Consider the following 20,326-nt stretch of genomic DNA (forward strand, 5'->3'; position numbering starts at 1 on the left):
TGTAAAATTTCTGATGAAGCTTGAGCTAAAGAACAGAGGATCTAAAATGATTTTAGGAATAGAGAAGAAATTGTAGAAACCAAAATTTGGAGAGAAGAACTCAAGAGCCATTTTCATTCTCAAGAAAATATATATATGGGTAGTTACAGACAAAGCCGAGAAAATCGAAAATAAAATGAAAAAATGGAATCAGCTAACCACGGGAATCTTGGGTCACTATGCACTACAATGGCCTTCAACAGCTAAGAGAAAAGTAAAAAAAAAACAGAATAGAAAACGTGGCTTTTCAGCCTTACAAGTAGCCAAATGAAATGGCATCAGCAAAAATGTTTTAAGCAAACAAATATCTAAGGGTCAAAATGACAATGCTTAATGTGTTTCACTAAACACTAACACAACAACTAAAGTGATGCCGTTTTCAGTCTTCTTCCTTCTAGTTGTTTTAGTACTTGATTTCATCTTTTTTCTGCAACACCATATGGAATCATTGGATTCTCAACATGCTCTCATCCACCATCCACTTTTCCAGCTCCACTTGTGATCATGTACATATTTGATGCAAAGGAAAATAAGTTGAACTGAATATGCTCAAGTGCCCTGTTTTTTGTTCATTGTATAATGTTCTAAGCTTAGTTTGCTGCAGTCCTATTTTTTGTTCTTTATTTAATGCCTTGGGCTTGCAACTCCTTTCATTGAATTGATTAAACTTGTTAAAAGGTGCATAACATTTTGCATAATGGACAAAAACTTATGCCTGAGTGAGTTTTCTTTTTATCAAATATTGTATATCAAAAATATTATTTAGATGAAAATAATACTTTGATAAATTTCTAAAAGTCTCAAGAAATTTCTTTTTTTTTTTTGTCTGTGACAAGGTTGAACTTTGTATCAAAATAATATACAAAATATATAATTTTGACGAAAGCAATACAATGCACTATTTTGTTGAAAATAAATGCTAATATAATAACAAATATTTTTATCTTTTTATCATTTTTTTTCTTGTTTTAATGTTTTTTTAACCAGTTAAACACTACAATGTTACAATAGCAATTCTTACCTCAATTCGTTTCACTGTACCAAATTGCATAATACTTACTTTATTCTATTCTTATATTATCTTATTTCATTATCACAAAATAACTATTTTATTCCATCCATGCTTATTTCATAAACCAATCGTACCCATAGTTCAATTTTTTCATATAATGTCACATCTAATAATGACTTAGACGGTTGACCATTGGCAGATTTCTTTATGGTAACATTATTTTCTTAATTACACAAAATTAGAGTTCCTATATTGCACATTAAACCCAAAGTCTGGTCCTAAATTTTGTATTTACTCTTTTACTTTTTACTTTTATTTTGAAACACAGAAATATATTTTAGTAAATGAGGAGATTTGGATGCAAAGCACCACCCAAATGAGCAGCCAAGGTATACCATTCCAAACCCAACATGAGCTTGATTCGCAAAACTTGATACCTCATTCTTTACATTAGTAACTCAACACTCAACGCTAAGCAAACAGCTCTCAATCCCAGGCTTAAGCACATGATTTTTACCATACACTTAATTCTCCTATTTCAGGCATTACTATGGGATCCATAAGCAGGGTTGCCAACGACATAAGGTGGGTGAACAGCATTCTTCAGGAGTGGAACCCTCTCAGGATCAATATCATCATCACTCTCATAATATTGATGTGGCCCAAGAGCTTTAAGTAGCATTGCCAATAGGATACATAGTCCCTGCAAAAGAAGAAGGTAGACGGTCAAGCATATGATAACCAGGGCATGCCAATCTTACTCCTCTAACCTAAACAAACTTTCACATTAGAAATGGGAAAAACTCAAGAGGAGAATCATGAAAGAGGAGGGAAGGAGGGAGGGAAGCTTCGAAAGCAATAGAGTGAAGCTGACAACAGGCCATCAAAACGCAAACCCTCAACTATACCTGTAAGCTTCTGCTTCAATTCCATTTCATATTTTCCAGCTTACCAAGTAGCATTTAGGAAATTGCTTCTATCAGTGAAACAGCATGGTAACTTCAACAACCCTCAAGTGCACAGAGGGTGACTTGCTATTTGTCTATGTGGGATACAGCCAATCATAAACATGCATCCAAATCATTTGCATTGCAGGGACAAATAACCAAACGACATATTTCAACCCTACAACTGAACATGCTAATGTCACTGTAGTTAATTACGTGAAATGCAATGTACAATTTACCATCACTTTCATTCCAAGAAAGATATTAACCTGTACAGACACGACAGAAAAGCCTATCCACTTGCAGAATTCGAAGTTCGACCTGATGAAATCTTTGAACTTATTAAAACTCCCACTTGGATCCACTGGAAAGTCCTGGTATAAAAATCAGCATAGTGATCACATTAAGTTTTGACAAGCAAATGTAGTAAGCTGTACCATCAAAAGACGTCCAAAATTTATTCAATTATCAGCTTTTGTATGTGATATACCTCCTCCCAGTCATTATTCAGAAATCCATCAGTCGTCACTGCAGCCTCCAGCATAAGAAGTAAAAAGGTGAAGGACATATACTAAAATGCATTTAAGGTCAACAACAAATTTACCATCCCATTATGTTGCGATTTGAGTTTGTGAAGCAGTAAAGCATATTCATCAGCATAGTAGCAAAGAACAAAACAACTGAGAAGGGCTAGTTAGTTATATGTGTATAATAATAATAATAATAATAATAATAATAAGAAACTGTATGCCATAAACAAAACACTCCACAATGTAACATTGCACTTCTAGAACGAAATTTGAGTAACATTCCTGATAATTATGGGGCATTGATATCTAGTTTAACTGAATCAAGAAAAAAGATACAAAATAAAGGCAACAGCCATTTGCAGTTTCAGCAGCAATATGCCCAAAACATGTTATCACACACAAAGTAACACCAAGGCCAAGGAAAGTGTAGATAAACCTGCAATTCACCCACAAACAAAGGAGATTTATTTTTAGCAGAAAAATTGAATTGTGGTCCGTCCAAAATAGGAGAGAATTAAAAGAACACTAACTGAATAACTAGAAACTTCTATTTATATTTTTAACTTTCCTTCATTTTCCCATCAACCAAACAGAAAATGGAAACTAATAATGATTCAAAAACACAGAAAACAACAAAAATTCATCAAATCAAATATAAAACACATTTCCTTTCACATTTCATTACCCAAGAAAAACCAAAAGATTGACTTTTTTAAAATCCCAGGCTTCCCCATTAACCCCTAGATAGAGAACATACCATGGAGCTGCATAATCAGAGCCTTCAAACGGAAAAAAATCCCCAATTTCTCTTTGCCAAACCCTAATTAACCAAATTGAATACAGAATCATAGCCGTACCAACCATTCCTATAATTGAATTCACCAGCTTCAATATTGATTGCACGCAGCTCCTTACCACTCTCTCCATTTTTGATGCTCTATTGATAAAAGATTTACCCAATTTGCATCTAATTAATCAAAATGTGCAGGAAAAACCTGGATGGAAGCCTAGATTTGGTAATCTAGGGCCTAGGCGCGTGAGTAGCACGCTGAAAAAATTTCGATTGTACGGGGTTACGGGCTCTTTTATGCGGGAGGTTTGAAACGGTTTTTATAGTTACCGGTTGGAAGGAATGCTTATGAGAAAAATAAGTAGTTTTGTTAGTTAGAGCAGAGTCATTTGTCATCCAGATGCTGTGGTGTAGTGGTTATCACGTTAGTCTTACACACTAAAGGTCCCCAGTTCGATCCTGGGCAGCATCAAATTATTTATTTTCAATTTTGTTACCCGTTTTACTTGTTTACACCATTATTTTTTTTTTAATTGAGGGGAGCGAAATTCGAACTTGCTCTATATATAAGGGTTTATGTACTAACCAATAAGTTAAATGTCATCACTCATTTTACTTGTAAACTTGCTCTGAGGGGAGGGAGATTCGAACTTGCTCCCGTTTTACTTGTTTACACCATTATTATTTTTTTTAATTGAAGGGAAGAAGATTTGAACTTGCTCTATAGATAGGGGTTTACCAATAAGTCAAATGTCATCACCTATTTTACTTGCAAACTTGCTCTATAGGTAAAGAGTTCATACAGTCAAATGCCATCACTTATTTTACTTGATTATGTCCATTTATCATTTTTTTTAATAATTAAAAGAAGAGGATTTGAACTTGTTCTATAAATAAATAGTTCATACATCAATCAATCAATGAGTTAAATACCAAATGAATTATCATCCATTTTACTTGTTTGTTTACTCAAAAGACAATTATACAAGACGTACAGAGTGAATGGCTAACCTTTATTTACTCAAAAGAAGCAAAGACAAAAATGGTTGTTCTTCAATTGAATGGTGCACGTTTCAATATTAGCATCTTGCTCGTTGAACCCAAATAAATTACAGAGACAAGTGTTTCAAGCTCTATTCCTATACTACTTTGGATCGAAATCCAAATACATTCTATAGGCATCTCGATCAGCGGAGTAGTAACTCTTGATCAAGCTATCAACTTGAAAACCAAGCTTCTTGTAAAGACCCATGGCAGCACTTCTCAAAGGATCAACGTGAAGTGATATCCGATGGACATTTCTGGTCCTGCATTTTTCAATTGCCGCTTTTAGTAATGCTTCTCCATGGCCTTGCCTTCTATGACTCTCCTTCACTGTTCGGTTAATTTCCAGCAACCAACCCAGAAACAAAGAAATTAATCACGGAAGTTGAAACAAACAGCTGTACAAGAAAAACATAGATTTGGCATGGCATATTCATTAAACAAAATGAGGTAACTTGGTACTTTACTCGAGCAGGTTACCGGCCAGTGTCAGAAGGAAGAATGCTAGAAATTAAAAGACGAGGGGATAAAAAACACCTGCAAGCTTTGATATGGAAGCAGAGAGTGAAGAGGGCCAGGAATACATGACATAGCCGACAACTTCTCCATGAAGATCTGATGTGTAAAGCAACCCAGCGTTGTTCTTTCTCAGCTCTTCATCGAAGGATCTAGCAAGTGACTCGTGCTTGGGGAAAATCTTTTTCTCCATCTTCACAATCTCTTTTACTACCTTTTCAAAATTTGTTGAGTTCCTTCGGAGCTCCACCACCACCAAGGCTCCGCTCTCCATGTTTCCCTGTTGTTTGCCTTTCCCAATCCAGGCAAATCCAACTCTTGTTTGTATATTTAAGTAGTCAAGTTAAACAGGTGAGTTTCTGTCTGAGCTATATATAGTTAAGTCAAGCCACTAGCATTCTTTTTTATTATTCAAGTTTTGTTGTTTTTTTTGGTCTGAACAAAAATATATGACTACTCTGTAATAAGTAAGAAATGTAAGAGAAAATGGGAAGACACATTAAAAAATAAAATAAACTTACTCTAAAATCATTAAAATGATTTTAATGATTTTATTACCATCACCACTATGATTTTTAAAGTGATGCCAGACGTTATTGAAATGATAACAAATTATTTGTAGAAATGTAACGGATGATGTACATCCTCATGCTTTTTATAGTATTGGATTTTTTTTCATCTTAATTTTATTTTTGTAACAAATAAGATATTGTGTGAACTATTTTGAATTGTACAGTTAATAAAAAAGAATTTTCAATTACATTTTTAATATTATATCATTTAATTTAATAACTAATTTTAATTTAAAGAAAATTAAGCTCAATTGTCAGAAAATTAGGGCCCTTTTTTGACGGATATTAGACTCTTTTTCAACGGATTATGGGTTCATTTCTAACGGATTTGAGGCTCATTTCTGATGAATTTTGAATCCATTTCTGACAGATTTGAGACCAATTTTCAATGAATTTTTTGTTTTTTTGTTTTTGCATAAATTTTGGACCTTTTGGACGGACAGTCTAAGTGTACTAGTTTAAATCTATCTAATCATATAAAGTAATATAAAAGAAAAATCAATCCCATTTCCTTGTGCTGATATTAATTATCTACTTAAAAAAACAAAACCACAGAATTCTATGTATTTTATCAATTTCCTTTGGCTTTCTTGATACAAATGGCATTTCAGTTGAGAAACAGGGGATAAAGAGCGGGGAAAACAAAAATGATTTTTGCTTGGCCTAAGGTTAATGCCACACCTACATTTCGCCGCCGTTTTAGCAGACGACTCGCTTTATCCGCCAATCCTTTGCTCTACTCCTTTAATAGCTCCAAATTCAGTTCTAGTTCTACTGTTCTCAAGTGTCACTGCACCCAAGACAAAAGTACAGCCAAATCCACTCAGGTAAGTTCTCTGACTTGCATGTTTTATATGTTTACAAATTAAATCTAACTCACCAAACTATTTTTAAAGTACTTTCTGATCAAATTCTGGAAATGGGTTTTCTAATATGGGTATGAACAGGCGTTTTCAGTGTTGACATCAGATATTCCATGGAAGACGGAGAGTTTATGGAGCACCATGGCTGTGTATATGTTCAATTTGCATATTCCTCTGGGTTTTGGAGGCTTGTCGATTGTTGCTTATATCTTGCATCAACCTGTCCTTGATCCCCAGACTCGGGTAATGAGGCCTTTATTGGTTTTTAATTTTTTTATATATATGGCATGCAATTCTTCTGTCCAATTGGAATAGCAATGAAAGAGGGCACTCTGTAACTGAGCTCCCTGCTCATTTATGTAACCTTGCGACCACTTTTTGCTCCCATTTTCTGAGCTTTGTTGCTTTTTCCGGCTTCTAATTAGATAAATGGGAGCTTTAGTGCGTGATGTTAGAGGTGAGGTAAGGCTAATGACCAGAAAAATTTTTGTTTTTGGTAAACTCAAATGTCTGCTGAGCTTTTGACTTGGGACGAGAGTTTTAATGTCTGTAAACAAATAGGAATTGATTTTGTTGGCTTGGCTCTATGAATAGAGGTTGTTATGTATTAATAAGCTTACTCTAATCACAAGACTGATCTAGAAAGAACATTTTAGAGATAATTTAAATCACAAAAGCAGTTTATCAGTTATCCTACCTTCTTTCAGTAATCTCTTGATAAACTTCTGCTTTCCACTTAAGAGAAAAAGAAAAACTGCCTTCTTTTAACTTCCTAGGCTTATGGCTAAAAAGAAGTTTACATGTCTGTAAAAAATTGGGATAGTCGTTTGTTGAAGATATTGATATGTGCTTTTTTGGTGGTTCATTACACAAATGTCCACTTAAACTTATGTTTTCTAGTCTTACCTGTGCCCTTAAAGAAGAAATCATTTTGGTTGAATGTGTTACTTGTAAACATGTACATACTCTTTAAAGTTGCTTCTCTAGTTTGATTCGATCTTTGCTGCAGTCACTATCGCTGCTTCTACTTGATATTTTGGAACTCATCTCAACTCTCCTTCTGCTAAAGAGCACCTTCAAGCCAAAAAATGGGCTTATGGACTTCTTCAAATCTAGTGAGTTATCGATAGAGAGGAACTGGGTATTGGCATCGGCACTGGGTTTTGGGATACTTATTTTGTTAGTTTTCCTTACATCAATTCTTGCTGACAGATTATATGGGGTAAAGGTTGGTTTCCTCCTCTTCATTGCTTTTAGTTTTCTTTATCAGATATGTTCTTCAGCTCTGAACACCAAATAGTTTTATGAGACTTAGTGGTAATGGAATATTTTTTGCTGATTTATTAAGCTGGCCACAGTAGGTTAACTGATTTAACCAGAAAAAAACACAGAAATTGTTGATATATTAGCACTTTTAGTTCAAAAGATGCTGAGTATTGTTAAAGTTACCCCATCATGTTAAAAGTGTTTCAGAATGTGTTGTTTGCTTCAATTATATGCATTTATACGTCATCATAAGCGCGTGGCATTCTTCTCTCTGAAGTTTTACCCCAGCATTTCCTGCCAATACATTATTATGTCTCTAAGATATGTGACTTGTGCATCTTTTTTTTTTGTTCAATCTAAAATTTAGGATGTGAACAACCCCATACTGAAGGAAATGCTTCTGAGCAGTGACATCTCAAAAGTTGCCTGTGCTATTGTTTACTGCATCATCACTCCTCTCCTGGAAGAAATGGTTTACAGAGGATTTCTGTTGGCATCTCTTGTCTCAACACTGAACTGGCAACAAGCAGTTGTCCTTAGCGCAGCCATCTTTAGTGCAGCTCACTTCTCTGGAGAGAACTTTTTACAATTGTTTGTCGTTGGGTGCATCCTTGGGTGCTCTTATTGTGGAACTGGAAACTTGAGATCTTCCATTGTCATACATTCCTTGTATAATGCCTTGACATTGATTGTAACGTTTTCATCTTAAATATAAAATTTAAGCCATTTGATATCTTCTCTGGTTTCTCTACCGCCTCGTGTTATCAACAGCTTGACACATGTAGCATCTACATTACACAGCCCATGATAGGAAAAACACCTTGGAACTGTTCTACAATATATAAGCCACTTGATTGGTCCACTCTCAACTATGTATTCGTGGGTGGGTATGTCACAGACTGCAGTTCAGCGCATTGAAGGTGGTCCGAGGGTGTTTCGGAGTGCCGGTATACAGGGGAGTATTGTTGGGAGAGAACCCCCACTGGATAGCAGAAGGCAGGTGCAGGGTGCCCAGTAGGGGCCCGCAGCACAGGCCCTTGGGTGAGCCAGCTCGCACAGAGCCAGGCAGACTGCTCGCGGTGGCCCAGGTACGCCAACCCACACAGCAGGGGTGCGCGGCACGTAGGCCCGCACAGCCCCCAGACAGACTGCTTGCGCGCGGCCCATGCGCACCAACCTACCAACACCTAGGCACACAGCTTGTGCACGGCCTAGACCCACTAGGAGGCCAAAGATGACAACGACCCACTACACCAATCCTTTTAATGGCTTGAGCTATTGGAATTTTAGCTTTTCTCTTAAAATTCTTTTGGAGGGAATTCTTTTGGAGGAAACTCTTTTGGAGGAAAATTGATTATAAATAAGCCTTTGTAGATTGTGTAAATCAGATCATTCAATACATTCTCAGCTTTTCTTTTTCACTTTCAAAAATTCTCCAACACTCTTCTCTTTTTTCTCCCTTTCCCTTTTCTGCAAGTGTGCTTGTTGGCTTGAGACCTACTGTGTGTGTGTGCGTGTGCCGACTGACCAAAAAATAGTGTACTGCGTGTGGGTGTGCTGAGTGCTTGCTGGGGGTGCTGAGCATCAAGGTTGACTTGGGTTTCGATGTCGGGATAAAGGGTCGAATCCAATGCCGCACGGTGGGTGGTTTGAAGAACTGTCCCGTGACAAGTAGATATGGTTAGAAGTTGTGAGATTTTTAACATTTTTTAAGAGTAGCATGTGATACCCCTTCTCCTATGAGATATAAATGAGATTCTTAAGATTTACATAAGATTTTAAGTCATTCACTACCAACAACTTGAACTTAAACTTTTAAAAGTCACGTGATATAGGTTTAAAAAATTAATTAACCAATGATACTTGAATTTAGGTAATTACAAATGATGTCAAAGCATGCGTCCGTCGGTTATGGACCTTTACATTGTACTGGGGAGATGTTGGTCTTGGAATGATGTGGCTTTGCATTCTTACATTTATCAGACAATTTCAAACAATAGACTGGACATAAATCTGGTGTTGCAATTTGCAAAATCTGGCATATCCTCTTGTGAATGTGCTTACTACCTGCTAGCAATATAAAGCGATAAATGACATTAAAAGCTAGATTCGGAAGTGTTAGGCAATTGCATTGGTGCAACAATCTGCGGGTCTCAAACTATTGGTAAGGAAGAGGATGGGGAACACAAAGCATAACCAAGAGAAGAATTTGCAAATCTATACCACTCCACCTTTTTTGTACTGAAACTTCGGGGACGTTTTTGATTTAACTAGCTTGCACACGGGCCCCTTTTTTCTTGTTTTCTTCTTTGTCTTTCTATTTCTCCTTTTTTTTTTTTTTTAAAGCCCTTGGCGTAGTTAAAGGAGAAAGTCCTTTTAGTGCCAAGTATGTTATAGATATATGCTAGAGTGTAGCCCATGCTACGCATTGGGTACAATTTGTTTATATATGAATAACATATGAAATTAATTTACATTAATAAAGATAATTATTAAAAATAAAAAATAATCAAAATATTATTTACAAATTATATTATAACGTGTAAAGATAAATTTTAAAAGTCAAAAGATATTATAATAATGTATTAAACTTATTCAAAATGAACTTATTTATCAAATTTAAACTTATTTGATCTTTCACAATGTTATTATGTATAAGTAGTACTATTACTAACAAGTCTATATAATGTATTGTTAAGATTTTTTTAGGGTTTAGGGTTTTGGATTGTAATAAAAAAGCTATAAAAAAGATAAAATTATAAATATAATCAGTAAAAAAATTAAATATTAAAAAAATAATAACAAAAAAAATAGAAAAAAATTATAAAAAACTAAATCTCAATTTTTTCTCAATTAAAAATTAAATTAAAAAGACAACTCATTCCTTTTACTTAATTTTTTTTTTTATTTTTTCCTCCCACATCTCCCTCTCAACCCGGACTTACCTTTCTCCTATATACGTACGGATCTCCACCCCTTTCTCTTACTCTTTTCTTTACCCATTTTCGTTTTATAAAATCTAATTTTTTTCACCCAATTTTTATTTCAAATTGTTTTTTCTTATTCTTCTTTTCCTTTCCACTTTATCCCAACCTTTTTCTAACCTTTACACCTCAACTGCAAAACCTCTCTAACCCCAACCTATCAAATGTTAGCTCCCAACCTAATCCCCATCTCCCTCCTCAAGGCTCCACTTGTCAAAACATCGAGAAGTCAACTTGAAGCGTGGTCACTTTCTAAGTTGAGACGTTGTAAAATGAGAAAACTCCAAATTTATATATATATTTGTGTCTGCGAGGCTTTCGATAATAGTATCCCTTGCATATGCAATCTCATATCACTATAATCTATATTTTTCCGGCATTCCAAAAATGACAGCATGCACTGAGTGGTTAAATGTGCATGGTGTTTCTTTTAAGAGTTCTGGCAAAATATAAACATTTTCAATTGCATGGGGATTCTATATTAGATATTTTAATAAAGGGAAGCTGCTCATTATTTAGGTTCCCCATGATAAGGGAAACGTGTGCCACTGACGAAGCTTCCACATGAAGACTTGGTGATTTTAAGGAGACACAATTAGTATTCCTTTCTGAATTTCTTCCATAGAAATCCCATTCTCTTTCTTTTGTTCCCGACATTCGCCTCAGATGTTGAGGTCATTTTCTGTGTGATACCAACTAGCAATCATGCCGTAAAACTTGATAGCAAATGAATACTCAAAAAAAGAAAAAAAAAAAAGGACTATGGTCCCCATATCTTCAAAAGCATGGTATGCATGTTGGATTGACAGGCACGTTTAGCAGTGTTAGGTTTTTTGTCAATATTTTGAGAAAATTCCTAAAATTTCCAACAATAAACAGGATTAGCTATAAAAACAGTCCCGGCAAATTTTGAGCTATGGCCCGCCTTAGCCCTGCTGGCTGGCTGGCTCCCAGTAATCCATAACTAGACTCATGTTAGCATTTGATTTGCAAGTGTAAGAGAGCTCGTATACATACATATATAATCGTGCGTACTTGCGGCCTTTAGCTAAGTCCAGCTGGTTAATCACTTTAACATGCCATGAGCTGTGCCAGCGTTTGGCTTACTCAATGCCAACTATTGGCAATCAACACTGTCTCAAAGTTTAATTTTAAACCATTTGGGCGCCCTTAAATCTGTAATAGACTCACTTTGTGGGGGGTTTTAACTTTTAGCCAACTGTCAAAGGCCCATCTAAGTGTTAGTAATTTTCTGATAAATTTCAACAATTTAACATTAGTATTCACCAAATTTATTTAATGGGTTAGGTCCAGAGCCAGTTCACTTGAAACAAAATACTCTCCAGTCTGGGCCCACAGAAAACCGAAAGACCAATCAACACTTCAGGTACCCATGTCAATCTCATGCTTATCCGGCAGTCAACGTGTTGATCACCCATGCCATTGCCACTAGATGTCCGCCACGCGTCCCTGATGCGTTGGATCCCACGAGGTCAAGCTCAGCTCCTCGTCAGCTTAAAAGGAGACCAGACTTTGTTTCCAGTTCCAGCGGTTTACACAACACGAACAGCTTAACAAACAAACTAACTTAATCTACTCAAATCCCTACTACAGCTTTTAAATTCCCGTTCATCTCTTCGTCTTTCTTTCGATGGCTGGGTTCGAGCAGAAAGTAAAGGAGAGAGCCAAGGAGCTCAAGGTTTTGCTCAAGAAGGGTGTGAAGATCGTGGGAGAGTCATGCAAGAAAGGCTGGTACAAGGTCAAGCATATCAGAGGCTGATGAATATGCTCCACCATGTTTGATCCTGATCTATATTTCAATACCCACATCCTTTTTTTTATGGCGTTTTCCTTGGTTTTTTAGGTTTGAGTTTTCCCATGTAAAGATCTCGGTCATTGTGGGGGGTTTTTGTTTAAAACTTTAGAGGGTTTGGTTCTGTTTTCTGTTCCGCCTTCTTTTAATCTGATTTAGCTTTTCATGAGTTAATCTTTGTTGTTGTTTTTGTTATTGTTTACATCTCTGATTATTTTGAGATTTTAGTTATTGTTTCTGTCTGGCTCTAAAATTTAAAGGAGTGTACAATTCTTTATTTTTCCTATAATTTTATAAGGATTATCCCCCAAGAAAAAATCTTTCGTGAGTTTGAATAAACTGATAAATTGTCTTTCTGCGATAGAATACTGCTAATAATTCCTGCTCAGGCATTACCTAGTTGTTTCTCTGCTTTACTTTTCGGGGTAGATTTAGTCATTATCGATAATGCTGGTTAAAAAGAAGAGGGCAACCATTGGGTCCATTCCTCGCAACGTTGCACCTTTCAGGGAATATGACGCATTGACGCTTCTTCTACCAATTGGCTTGAGCTGTACTCTACCATTTGATTGGGAACAGTTGGGACCCTTAAGTCTTGATTCCGTAAGCTCAGTGTGAAGAGAGAAATTAACCACACAACTTTGTCAAACTTGTAAACTGTCTGTATACACAGGCATAGACGCATGTATAGTATTAGGATAAGCTCGAGAGTCGAGAGAGCTAGTAAAGTAGCCAAAGTGGCTTTACTTGTTCGATGAATGTAAGCTATAGCATTTATATATTAGGACCACTACCTTTGATTCAAATCTTTATTGTAATATACTACACTTTACTCCATTTCTAAGCAAGTTTCTTTGTCTAAATAGTATACGTTTGCATGTAGTCAAATTAACTTTTTATAGTTTTGAAGTCTGAATTACGTTGGGTTGTTTGTTTGCTTTGCCTTCTTTAGTAGAAAGCTCATGGTTAAAACTAACTAACAAATTATTTCCGAATCCATGCTATGCTACCTTTTACTTTTTCCAAATCTAAAACAGGATTTGTGTAGAGGGCGACGACTTGCAAAAGTTTATTAGCATGCACGGTTTTTACAAGAGGATCGGAAGAGCTTGGAAAAAGGGTGCCTGTTGTATGCACTACCAGGAACCAGCAAAACTAGCCTTGTTCTAATATATCATTGCAAATTGCAGGAATTTTGCAATGATTATGATTTAGAGATGACAGAGGCTTCCAAATAACTTAATTGCCACGGGGTATATGATTCTCACAAGTTCAGGTGTGTCGTGTATTGAAGTCAATAAGAAGAGAGACGAACTGGATCGATTGAAAGGGTTTCTATTCGGGTTGACTGGTTCTTCTAGTTGGTTTGATGGTTTTCGATGATTCTCTCTTCAATGCTTAAGTCAGTTGATGCTTGAGGAAGAAGGAGGAGATCAACAGAGAGAGAGATCATACCTTTTGGAATGTGTTCTGCCGTTTTTGTATGGGGAGTAGAGTAGGTACCTATTTGATAGCATACCGTGCAAATGGAGGGAGGCAGTTAATAAGTTATTTTGTTATATATTCTAATTTTAAGCAAGGAGATTATCCTTAGTTTTCATAAAAAAAATGTTGGGAAAACTTAGAAAAGGTTTTTAATCTCGGAATAATGGGAAGAGAAAGAAAAGAAGTAAAAGACTATTTGTCAATGATACAAATAAGGTAATTCATGACTAATTGGTAGCTTTATTTCAATGGATAATGCGAGAGTGTTAATATTCTTTTCAGTATAATCGTTTTCTTAAACTTAAATTGATTTTATGGATAAGAATTAATTTTTTTTAATAAACTTAAACCATATTTATCAAAAATGATAAATTTAATCGAGTGTCAAATCACATTTAAATAAAAAAGTTATATTGATGACTATTTTTCGTTTCCTCGAGCGCACATTGTGACATTTATTACGTGAACCTGCAGTTAACATGATAAGAACAGCTAGTTTGTTTTCTTGCTCTCTCTATGATTCTTGCATGTAATTAATCGCTCCTCTTCCATCCCTTTTCAGTTTTTCTATTACTCTTTTTTTAAATGGACCCCTTTTTCATGATAATATAAAAAAAGTTGGTTTCAAACATGTGAGCAAATATAAATGTTACATGAACTGAAAGGTTGCCAAAAACAATAACATAAACTAAAGAGATAAAGATGGAGTGGAGATTAGCAGAATAATTCCATAATTTTTAGTGAGGTTGATTTATGACATGACTAAGGCATTAAGCTGGCCATTTCATTGGTTCGTCAGGCTCCTACTGGCAAATCATATATGTTCATTTCCTCTTCATTTTCTTAGACAAAAGCTTTGATCCGTTTATTTTACAATAAAATATTCTTCAAAAAATATTTTTAGGATTTATACTTGTTGGAAAGATGAAAAATTAATTTTAGATGTAAAACATTTTACGAGTTAATCGGGTTAACTATAAAAAATATCTTTCGTCCTTCAAGGGTGTAAGACACTTTTTGAAAAATAACAAAAGCACTTTTATACTAAATTTATGAATATAAGTTTGATGAATATTAGTATGTAATTTAAAATATTTAAAAAATAAAAATATTAATATTTAAATTATATAACACAATTAAAATTAAAAACATATTTTTTTAATGAACCCATTAAATACAATTAAATTTTTTTATTTATAAATGGAATAAATCTTACTAATAATTATAATAAAAAATATTTCAATAATCATCATTTGATGAATACATATATATAATAAGTTTAAATCTTATTAATAATTATAATAAAAAAAATTTCAATGATCATCATTTAATGGATACATATTTAAAAGTATCGGTTTTGAATATCTTACACAATTAATGAATATTTATATTTTTATAGTTATGATAAAAAAGTGATAAGATGTCTAATTTTTTGAAAATTAGAGTTTATTTTCATTATAGATATGTTGTTAAATATTTTAGGAAATAGCATTCTTGTTTTAATTCCAAATTAGTGAAAATCAAATATCACTATTATTTTGTAATCAATTACTATTTATTATTTCAACACCTAAATACCTCCCTCATGATGAAAAATACTTTTCATAAAATATTTAAATAATAGAAAATATTTTCAACAGTTTATCCAAACAATAGAAAATATTAAATTTTTTTATAAAATATTTTACAAAGAAAAAATTTTTCTCTAGCAAGTCATTTTTCGATTACAAAACAGACCCTTAAAGTTCAAAGATTTTACAAAACCCTCATAAAACTGTTAATAAAAATGTATGAGCATAGCAAGTAAATTAACAAGCCAAATCTCACTCCATTGGCAGGCATCGGTAGGAATTACACTTGCAAAACAGCCTACATTATGTTATTTTGAATTAGTTGTCACTTCTACTCTTAACCTTGTTAACTTGACAAAGCAAAAATTAAAGAAAAGTGTTTAAATTAAGATTATATCACTATTGAATCACAGGTAGAGAAAAATGTCAATATTCATAAACAAAACGTCGATACGTAAAGGGGAAATGTTTAGGTTCATAACCTATACAAATATCGGCACCAACTTGAGTTGGCTTTTTTTTTTTTTTTGGGTTCATTTCTTACCTTCAAAGAAAAAATATTAGTATATATTAATAAAAAAAAGTTGGGGCCAAATCTCAATTAAGGAAATTTCAGAGGTCATGAAATGAAAATTCACAAAATACTCACCAGCCACCAGCCTAACAATTGCCAACAGCCTTTCGCCCTTCCCTGATGTAAAACACTCTTACTTGTTAAATAAAATGAAAAAGAAAAAATTGTCCTACGCTTTACACATATCCTCTTTCGCGGGATCCGATTTTCCGAAAATTCGCATCTAACCTGTTCTCCGTCCCTCGCGCTTATTTTTAATAATTTTACGACCTGAATCGTGACCGTTCATCACAATCAGCAACTCTTATACGCAATCATCCAACGGTCTACAATTAACAGCAACACTTACAAACATCTTCGTTTCCGTACATCATTATTACGATTTTGTCAATTAATTTTACGACACGCGAATCTCGCGGCTCGAAACCCTGAATAAATCAATCGAAATTCTCTTTTGGAAAAATAATCCTCTCAAAAATATGTTCAGATAGAAAGTCGTTTCTTTCTTGTCTGTTTTCAATCTACACTCTGATCTTTTCTCGCTTTCTTCTGTAATCTCTGGTTCTTGTTTTTTTTTCTTTTCCTTCAAAACAGAATCTTTTTTTCTCGTTATCCAAACAGCCTCTAAACCACCTTCTTTGTTTTTTCCTTCCCTCTCTTCGCTGCTTTAAGAAATGGAGATGGCTATGGAGTATTCGCGCTCGAGCAGCTCGCTTCTTATTCACTCCTTGGCTTTCGAGACTCTCTCTGCCGCTGTTCGAACACGACGGTTTACTAAGAACCCGATACCTAGTACGCCACGAATATCTGTAGTTGGAGTTTGTTAAAGCGTTTTTCTATTTTTAGCGTCCTTTTTTTCCGAAATTTGTTGCGTTGACCTTTTAACTATTTCTTTGCTTCAAGCCTAGAAGTAAGAATTGAACTAGAGATATCTGGTGATTGTGATAAAATCTATGAGAATTTACGAGTGTTTTTGTTTTGAAAGAATCGGTGAATTGAATTTTTAGGGTTTTGTGGAATTACCGCCCCTTTGTGAGGATTTCATATGTAATTGCTGAAAATGCTTAAGCTTTCAAGTGTGGAAGAAGTTGAGGAAACTTAGAAATTTGAAGGTTAGGTCTTTTAACGAAGTTGTTGTGATTTGAATTTGTTAGGGGTTGTTTCTTGTTTTGTGAAAAGCTTAAAAGAGAAAACTGAATTTGCATTCCAGTTTTAGGTTATTTTGTGGAATTGCAGGATTTACTTGGGTTTGGGTTTTATTCATATTGTTTTGGTGGGGAAATTTGAATGGCGGAAAGGAGGGAGTTAGGACTGCCAAGGACAAGTGCTTGTAGTTTAAAGGAACAGTTAGCAAGAACCACTCTTAACAATGTAAGATCGCAAGGGCATACATATATAGAGCTCCGTGAGGATGGGAAGCGGCTCATATTCTTCTGCACTTTGTGTCTTGCACCATGTTATAGTGATTCGGTGTTACTTGATCATCTGAAGGGGAGCCTTCACTCAGAGAGGTTAGCTGTTGCTAAAGTTACATTGCTAGGAACTAATCCATGGCCTTTCAATGATGGTGTGCTGTTCTTTGGTAAGTTGAATGAAAAGGAGAAACAGTTAGCAGATCTACATGGTAATGAAAATAGGTTGTTGGAGTTTCACAACAATGATGACAACCTTGCTATAGTGGAATATGTTGGCAGTGAAGTTAGTTCCTATAGAAAGAATGTGAATTGTAGAGCAGGAGAATCTGATCTGCTGATTCCAGGGGTGCTAATCAAGGATGAAGTCTCGGACTTGAAAGTGAGATTTATTGGTTTTGGGAAAATTGCAGCGAGGTTCTGCGAGAAGGATGGAGTCTCAAATGAGATTAGCAGATTGTGGTGTGAATGGTTGGGGAAAGAGGCTCCAAGAAATGATGACAAGTTGAAGGTTCCAAAGCATGACTTTGCTGTTGTTACTTTTGTCTATAATTGCGATCTAGGCAGAAAGGGATTGCTCGATGATTTCAAATCACTACTAACATGTGGGTCTCCCACAGGATTGGAGAATGGTGAATCTGCTAGTAGGAAAAGGAAGAAGTCATTTTCCGATCCAGAGGACATAAGTGAATCTTTGAGTAATCAGTATGATTCATCTGGGGAAGACTTTTCAGCTTCAAATAGTGCTTCTTCAAGGCTGGCATTAGATCGATATGATGATCAGCTTCTGCTCACTAGATTTATATCAAGTAAGGCTATAAGGCGAGAGTTGAGGCGCCAACAGCGTATAGCTGCTGAAAGAATGTGTGATATCTGTCAGCAAAAGATGCTTCCTGAGAAGGATGTAGCAACACTCATGAACTTGAATACTGGAAAACTTGTTTGCAGTAGTAGAAATGTTAATGGGGTATGATTCTCTAGTCAACTTGGCTCTGGATTACCTTCTAAGTTATTGAGGAGCACCTTAAATTTGCATCATATTGACACGTAGCCTATTTCTGAGTCTGAGCTTGAAGCATTGATTACATGTTAAGTTGTGTACAAACAATTAAAGTTTCGTTTACATTTATCTTTTTGTTTTTCACATGTAGGCATTCCATGTATTTCATACTTCATGCCTTATACATTGGATACTTCTTTGTGAGCTTGAGAGGATTGAGAACCATTCAGTTAATTCAAAAGTAAGACGAAGATCTAGGAGAAAAAATGGAGCCAAATCCAATGAGGTGGGTAAGGATGGAGAGACTAAAGCCACGGGGACCCTGATTTCTTCTGTGCTCTGCCCAGAGTGCCAAGGTACCGGTATTGATGTTGAGGGTGATGAGCTGGAGAAGCCTGATGTCTCTCTCTCTCAGGTGTGCATTTCAGATCTTAAAACAATTAGGTGCTGTTGTACAAGGAAACTTGCTGGGGTTCGTTTATTTCAAAATGAGTAGAACTGAGTACGTATATGTTATCCAAATTATGCATTATATCTCTATGTTGATGAACATGGCTTCCCTTGTCCTTCCAGATGTTCAAATATAAGATTAGAGTGAGTGATGCTCGTAGAGCATGGATGAAAAGTCCTGAAATGTTGGAGAATTGTTCTACAGGCTTTCATTTTCGTTCTCAATCTGGAGAGATGGTTCAGGTTTCCAGACTTTTGCTCACCATTTCATTTATATTATTGAAAACTTAGAGACCTTAGATTCATTTTACTTTTGGATATCTTGGTTGCAGGAGAAGATATTGCCCCTAAAGTTGCTGCATTTCTACAGCGCTGACAAGTATGAATGAGGCACAAGTTTAGTTGGATGAATTCTGCAGTTGACCTTGTCTTGATGGTAGCATTTAGGTTGTTCTGTTATCAAATATATGTAACCTGTGAAAGGCCATGGTCGTCATGAAAACCATGAATAGCACTTGTGGAATAGTATATTCCCTTTGTAAATACCTGTTGTACATTGCTGACACCTGTCTGCACTGTAAATGAACAGGCAGTCAATGACTCAATGTTATATTGACCTTGATATGAAGAATACTTTTAACAAATCCTGTCTTTCCCTTTACTCTACTTTCTGACATTTTAATTGATGAATGAGAATTTTACTTCCTGGTTGTAATACTTGTATGAACAAGTTATTGCGCATTTCTTTGATCAAGTCTATTATGTTGAGGGTTTGCGGGGTGGCTGATATAATGCTGCAGCACTAACACCTAAGAAACAGAAGGCGGTTTTGACAGATATGCTAACGTAAATGTGAAACTTAGCAAGTCAATGATTTCCAAGTGGATGTGACCCGTTGCTTACTCTGAAATATCGGTATTTAGCTTTGTCAAACTACATTGCCAATGCCAATACAATTCTATTGCAGCACACTTGCCCCTTCCTCCAAAGAAAATTAGGGTCTTCCATTTTAACAGCAACAAGTAGCCGGCCAACAGAAATTCCGCACAAATTTTTAAGCTGAAAAAATACTACACGTAATCCCAGAATATCTGCCGGCAATTTCAGGGTTCATCCAGCAAAAAATTACCTATTCAGGCTGTACAAAAATCCCACTTGACAAGCCGGCCCACCTTTCCATGCACGAAAAATGCTTAGCAACCTTACGTATAAACCTTTAATCTACTCATCTAATACAAGCTACTCAAAAAATGGACAACTTGAACCAATCCAAGACCTTGGTGAATTTCCTGATTGTTCTAGCCATTGCTCTCTTTTTCCTGGGAGGTTCACAGTATTATGCACGGCCCTTGTCTATGGCTAAGGTTTCCCGATTTCCAACTGAGAATACATTTGAGTCGAGCTTTAGGACCCTTGGAACCAAGCTTCCTAAAGGTCAGCCTGTACCTCCATCCGGAC

The 20,326-nt window shown here is 35.4% G+C and overlaps 4 protein-coding genes and 1 non-coding gene across 5 annotated transcripts; 3 read left to right on the top strand and 2 right to left on the bottom strand.

Moving 5' to 3' along the window:
• Positions 1-1,400: 1,400 nt before the first annotated feature.
• On the bottom strand, positions 1,401-3,595 carry LOC110420896 (Tetraspanin family protein). Its single transcript, XM_021434294.2, has 5 exons — positions 3,286-3,595; positions 2,865-2,964; positions 2,489-2,569; positions 2,268-2,372; positions 1,401-1,754 (listed from the first exon to the last, which is right to left on the bottom strand). The coding sequence occupies exons 1-5, from the start codon at positions 3,453-3,455 to the stop codon at positions 1,590-1,592; spliced, it is 621 nt and encodes a 206-aa protein (XP_021289969.1). The 5' UTR covers positions 3,456-3,595; the 3' UTR covers positions 1,401-1,589.
• A 122-nt stretch (positions 3,596-3,717) lies between these two features.
• TRNAV-UAC (transfer RNA valine (anticodon UAC)) lies at positions 3,718-3,790 on the top strand. Its single transcript has one exon. It is a non-coding gene; the product is annotated as a tRNA-Val (tRNA).
• A 538-nt stretch (positions 3,791-4,328) lies between these two features.
• LOC110419749 (Acyl-CoA N-acyltransferases (NAT) superfamily protein) lies at positions 4,329-5,226 on the bottom strand. The gene is made up of 2 exons (XM_021432848.1): positions 4,900-5,226; positions 4,329-4,692 (listed from the first exon to the last, which is right to left on the bottom strand). Exons 1-2 carry the CDS (start codon positions 5,150-5,152, stop codon positions 4,463-4,465), a joined length of 483 nt encoding a protein of 160 aa, XP_021288523.1. The 5' UTR covers positions 5,153-5,226; the 3' UTR covers positions 4,329-4,462.
• LOC110419739 (CAAX amino terminal protease family protein) lies at positions 5,186-8,573 on the top strand. Its single transcript, XM_021432836.2, has 5 exons — positions 5,186-5,229; positions 6,073-6,277; positions 6,398-6,556; positions 7,323-7,541; positions 7,947-8,573. Exons 2-5 carry the CDS (start codon positions 6,098-6,100, stop codon positions 8,286-8,288), a joined length of 900 nt encoding a protein of 299 aa, XP_021288511.1. The 5' UTR covers positions 5,186-5,229; positions 6,073-6,097; the 3' UTR covers positions 8,289-8,573.
• Positions 8,574-16,390: 7,817 nt separating this feature from the next.
• LOC110423635 (acyl-UDP-N-acetylglucosamine O-acyltransferase) lies at positions 16,391-19,548 on the top strand. The gene is made up of 4 exons (XM_021437926.2): positions 16,391-18,385; positions 18,570-18,833; positions 18,992-19,111; positions 19,201-19,548. Exons 1-4 carry the CDS (start codon positions 17,294-17,296, stop codon positions 19,255-19,257), a joined length of 1,533 nt encoding a protein of 510 aa, XP_021293601.1. The 5' UTR covers positions 16,391-17,293; the 3' UTR covers positions 19,258-19,548.
• Positions 19,549-20,326: the final 778 nt, after the last annotated feature.

Source organism: Theobroma umbraticum, unplaced genomic scaffold (genome assembly GCF_002168275.2).
Source record: "Theobroma umbraticum cultivar Fairchild unplaced genomic scaffold, ASM216827v3 scaffold_30.0, whole genome shotgun sequence".
In the NCBI taxonomy this organism is placed as follows: Eukaryota; Viridiplantae; Streptophyta; class Magnoliopsida; order Malvales; family Malvaceae; genus Theobroma; species Theobroma umbraticum.

Excerpts from the sequence above, each read along its gene's own strand:
- LOC110420896 (XM_021434294.2), bottom strand. The coding sequence starts at position 3,455 with ATGGAGAGAGTGGTAAGGAGCTGCGTGCAATCAATATTGAAGCTGGTG. Across the intron at positions 2,965-3,285 it reads TCTGATTATGCAGCTCCATG|GTTTATCTACACTTTCCTTG; the intron begins GTATGTTCTCTA and ends GGTGAATTGCAG. Across the intron at positions 2,570-2,864 it reads ATGGCTGTTGCCTTTATTTT|TATATGTCCTTCACCTTTTT; the intron begins GTATCTTTTTTC and ends AATGCATTTTAG.
- LOC110419749 (XM_021432848.1), bottom strand. The coding sequence starts at position 5,152 with ATGGAGAGCGGAGCCTTGGTGGTGGTGGAGCTCCGAAGGAACTCAACA. Across the intron at positions 4,693-4,899 it reads TTCCATATCAAAGCTTGCAG|TGAAGGAGAGTCATAGAAGG; the intron begins GTGTTTTTTATC and ends TTAACCGAACAG.
- LOC110419739 (XM_021432836.2), top strand. The coding sequence starts at position 6,098 with ATGATTTTTGCTTGGCCTAAGGTTAATGCCACACCTACATTTCGCCGC. Across the intron at positions 6,557-7,322 it reads TCCTTGATCCCCAGACTCGG|TCACTATCGCTGCTTCTACT; the intron begins GTAATGAGGCCT and ends TCTTTGCTGCAG. Across the intron at positions 7,542-7,946 it reads ACAGATTATATGGGGTAAAG|GATGTGAACAACCCCATACT; the intron begins GTTGGTTTCCTC and ends TCTAAAATTTAG.
- LOC110423635 (XM_021437926.2), top strand. The coding sequence starts at position 17,294 with ATGGCGGAAAGGAGGGAGTTAGGACTGCCAAGGACAAGTGCTTGTAGT. Across the intron at positions 18,386-18,569 it reads GTAGTAGAAATGTTAATGGG|GCATTCCATGTATTTCATAC; the intron begins GTATGATTCTCT and ends TTTCACATGTAG. Across the intron at positions 18,834-18,991 it reads CTGATGTCTCTCTCTCTCAG|ATGTTCAAATATAAGATTAG; the intron begins GTGTGCATTTCA and ends TTGTCCTTCCAG.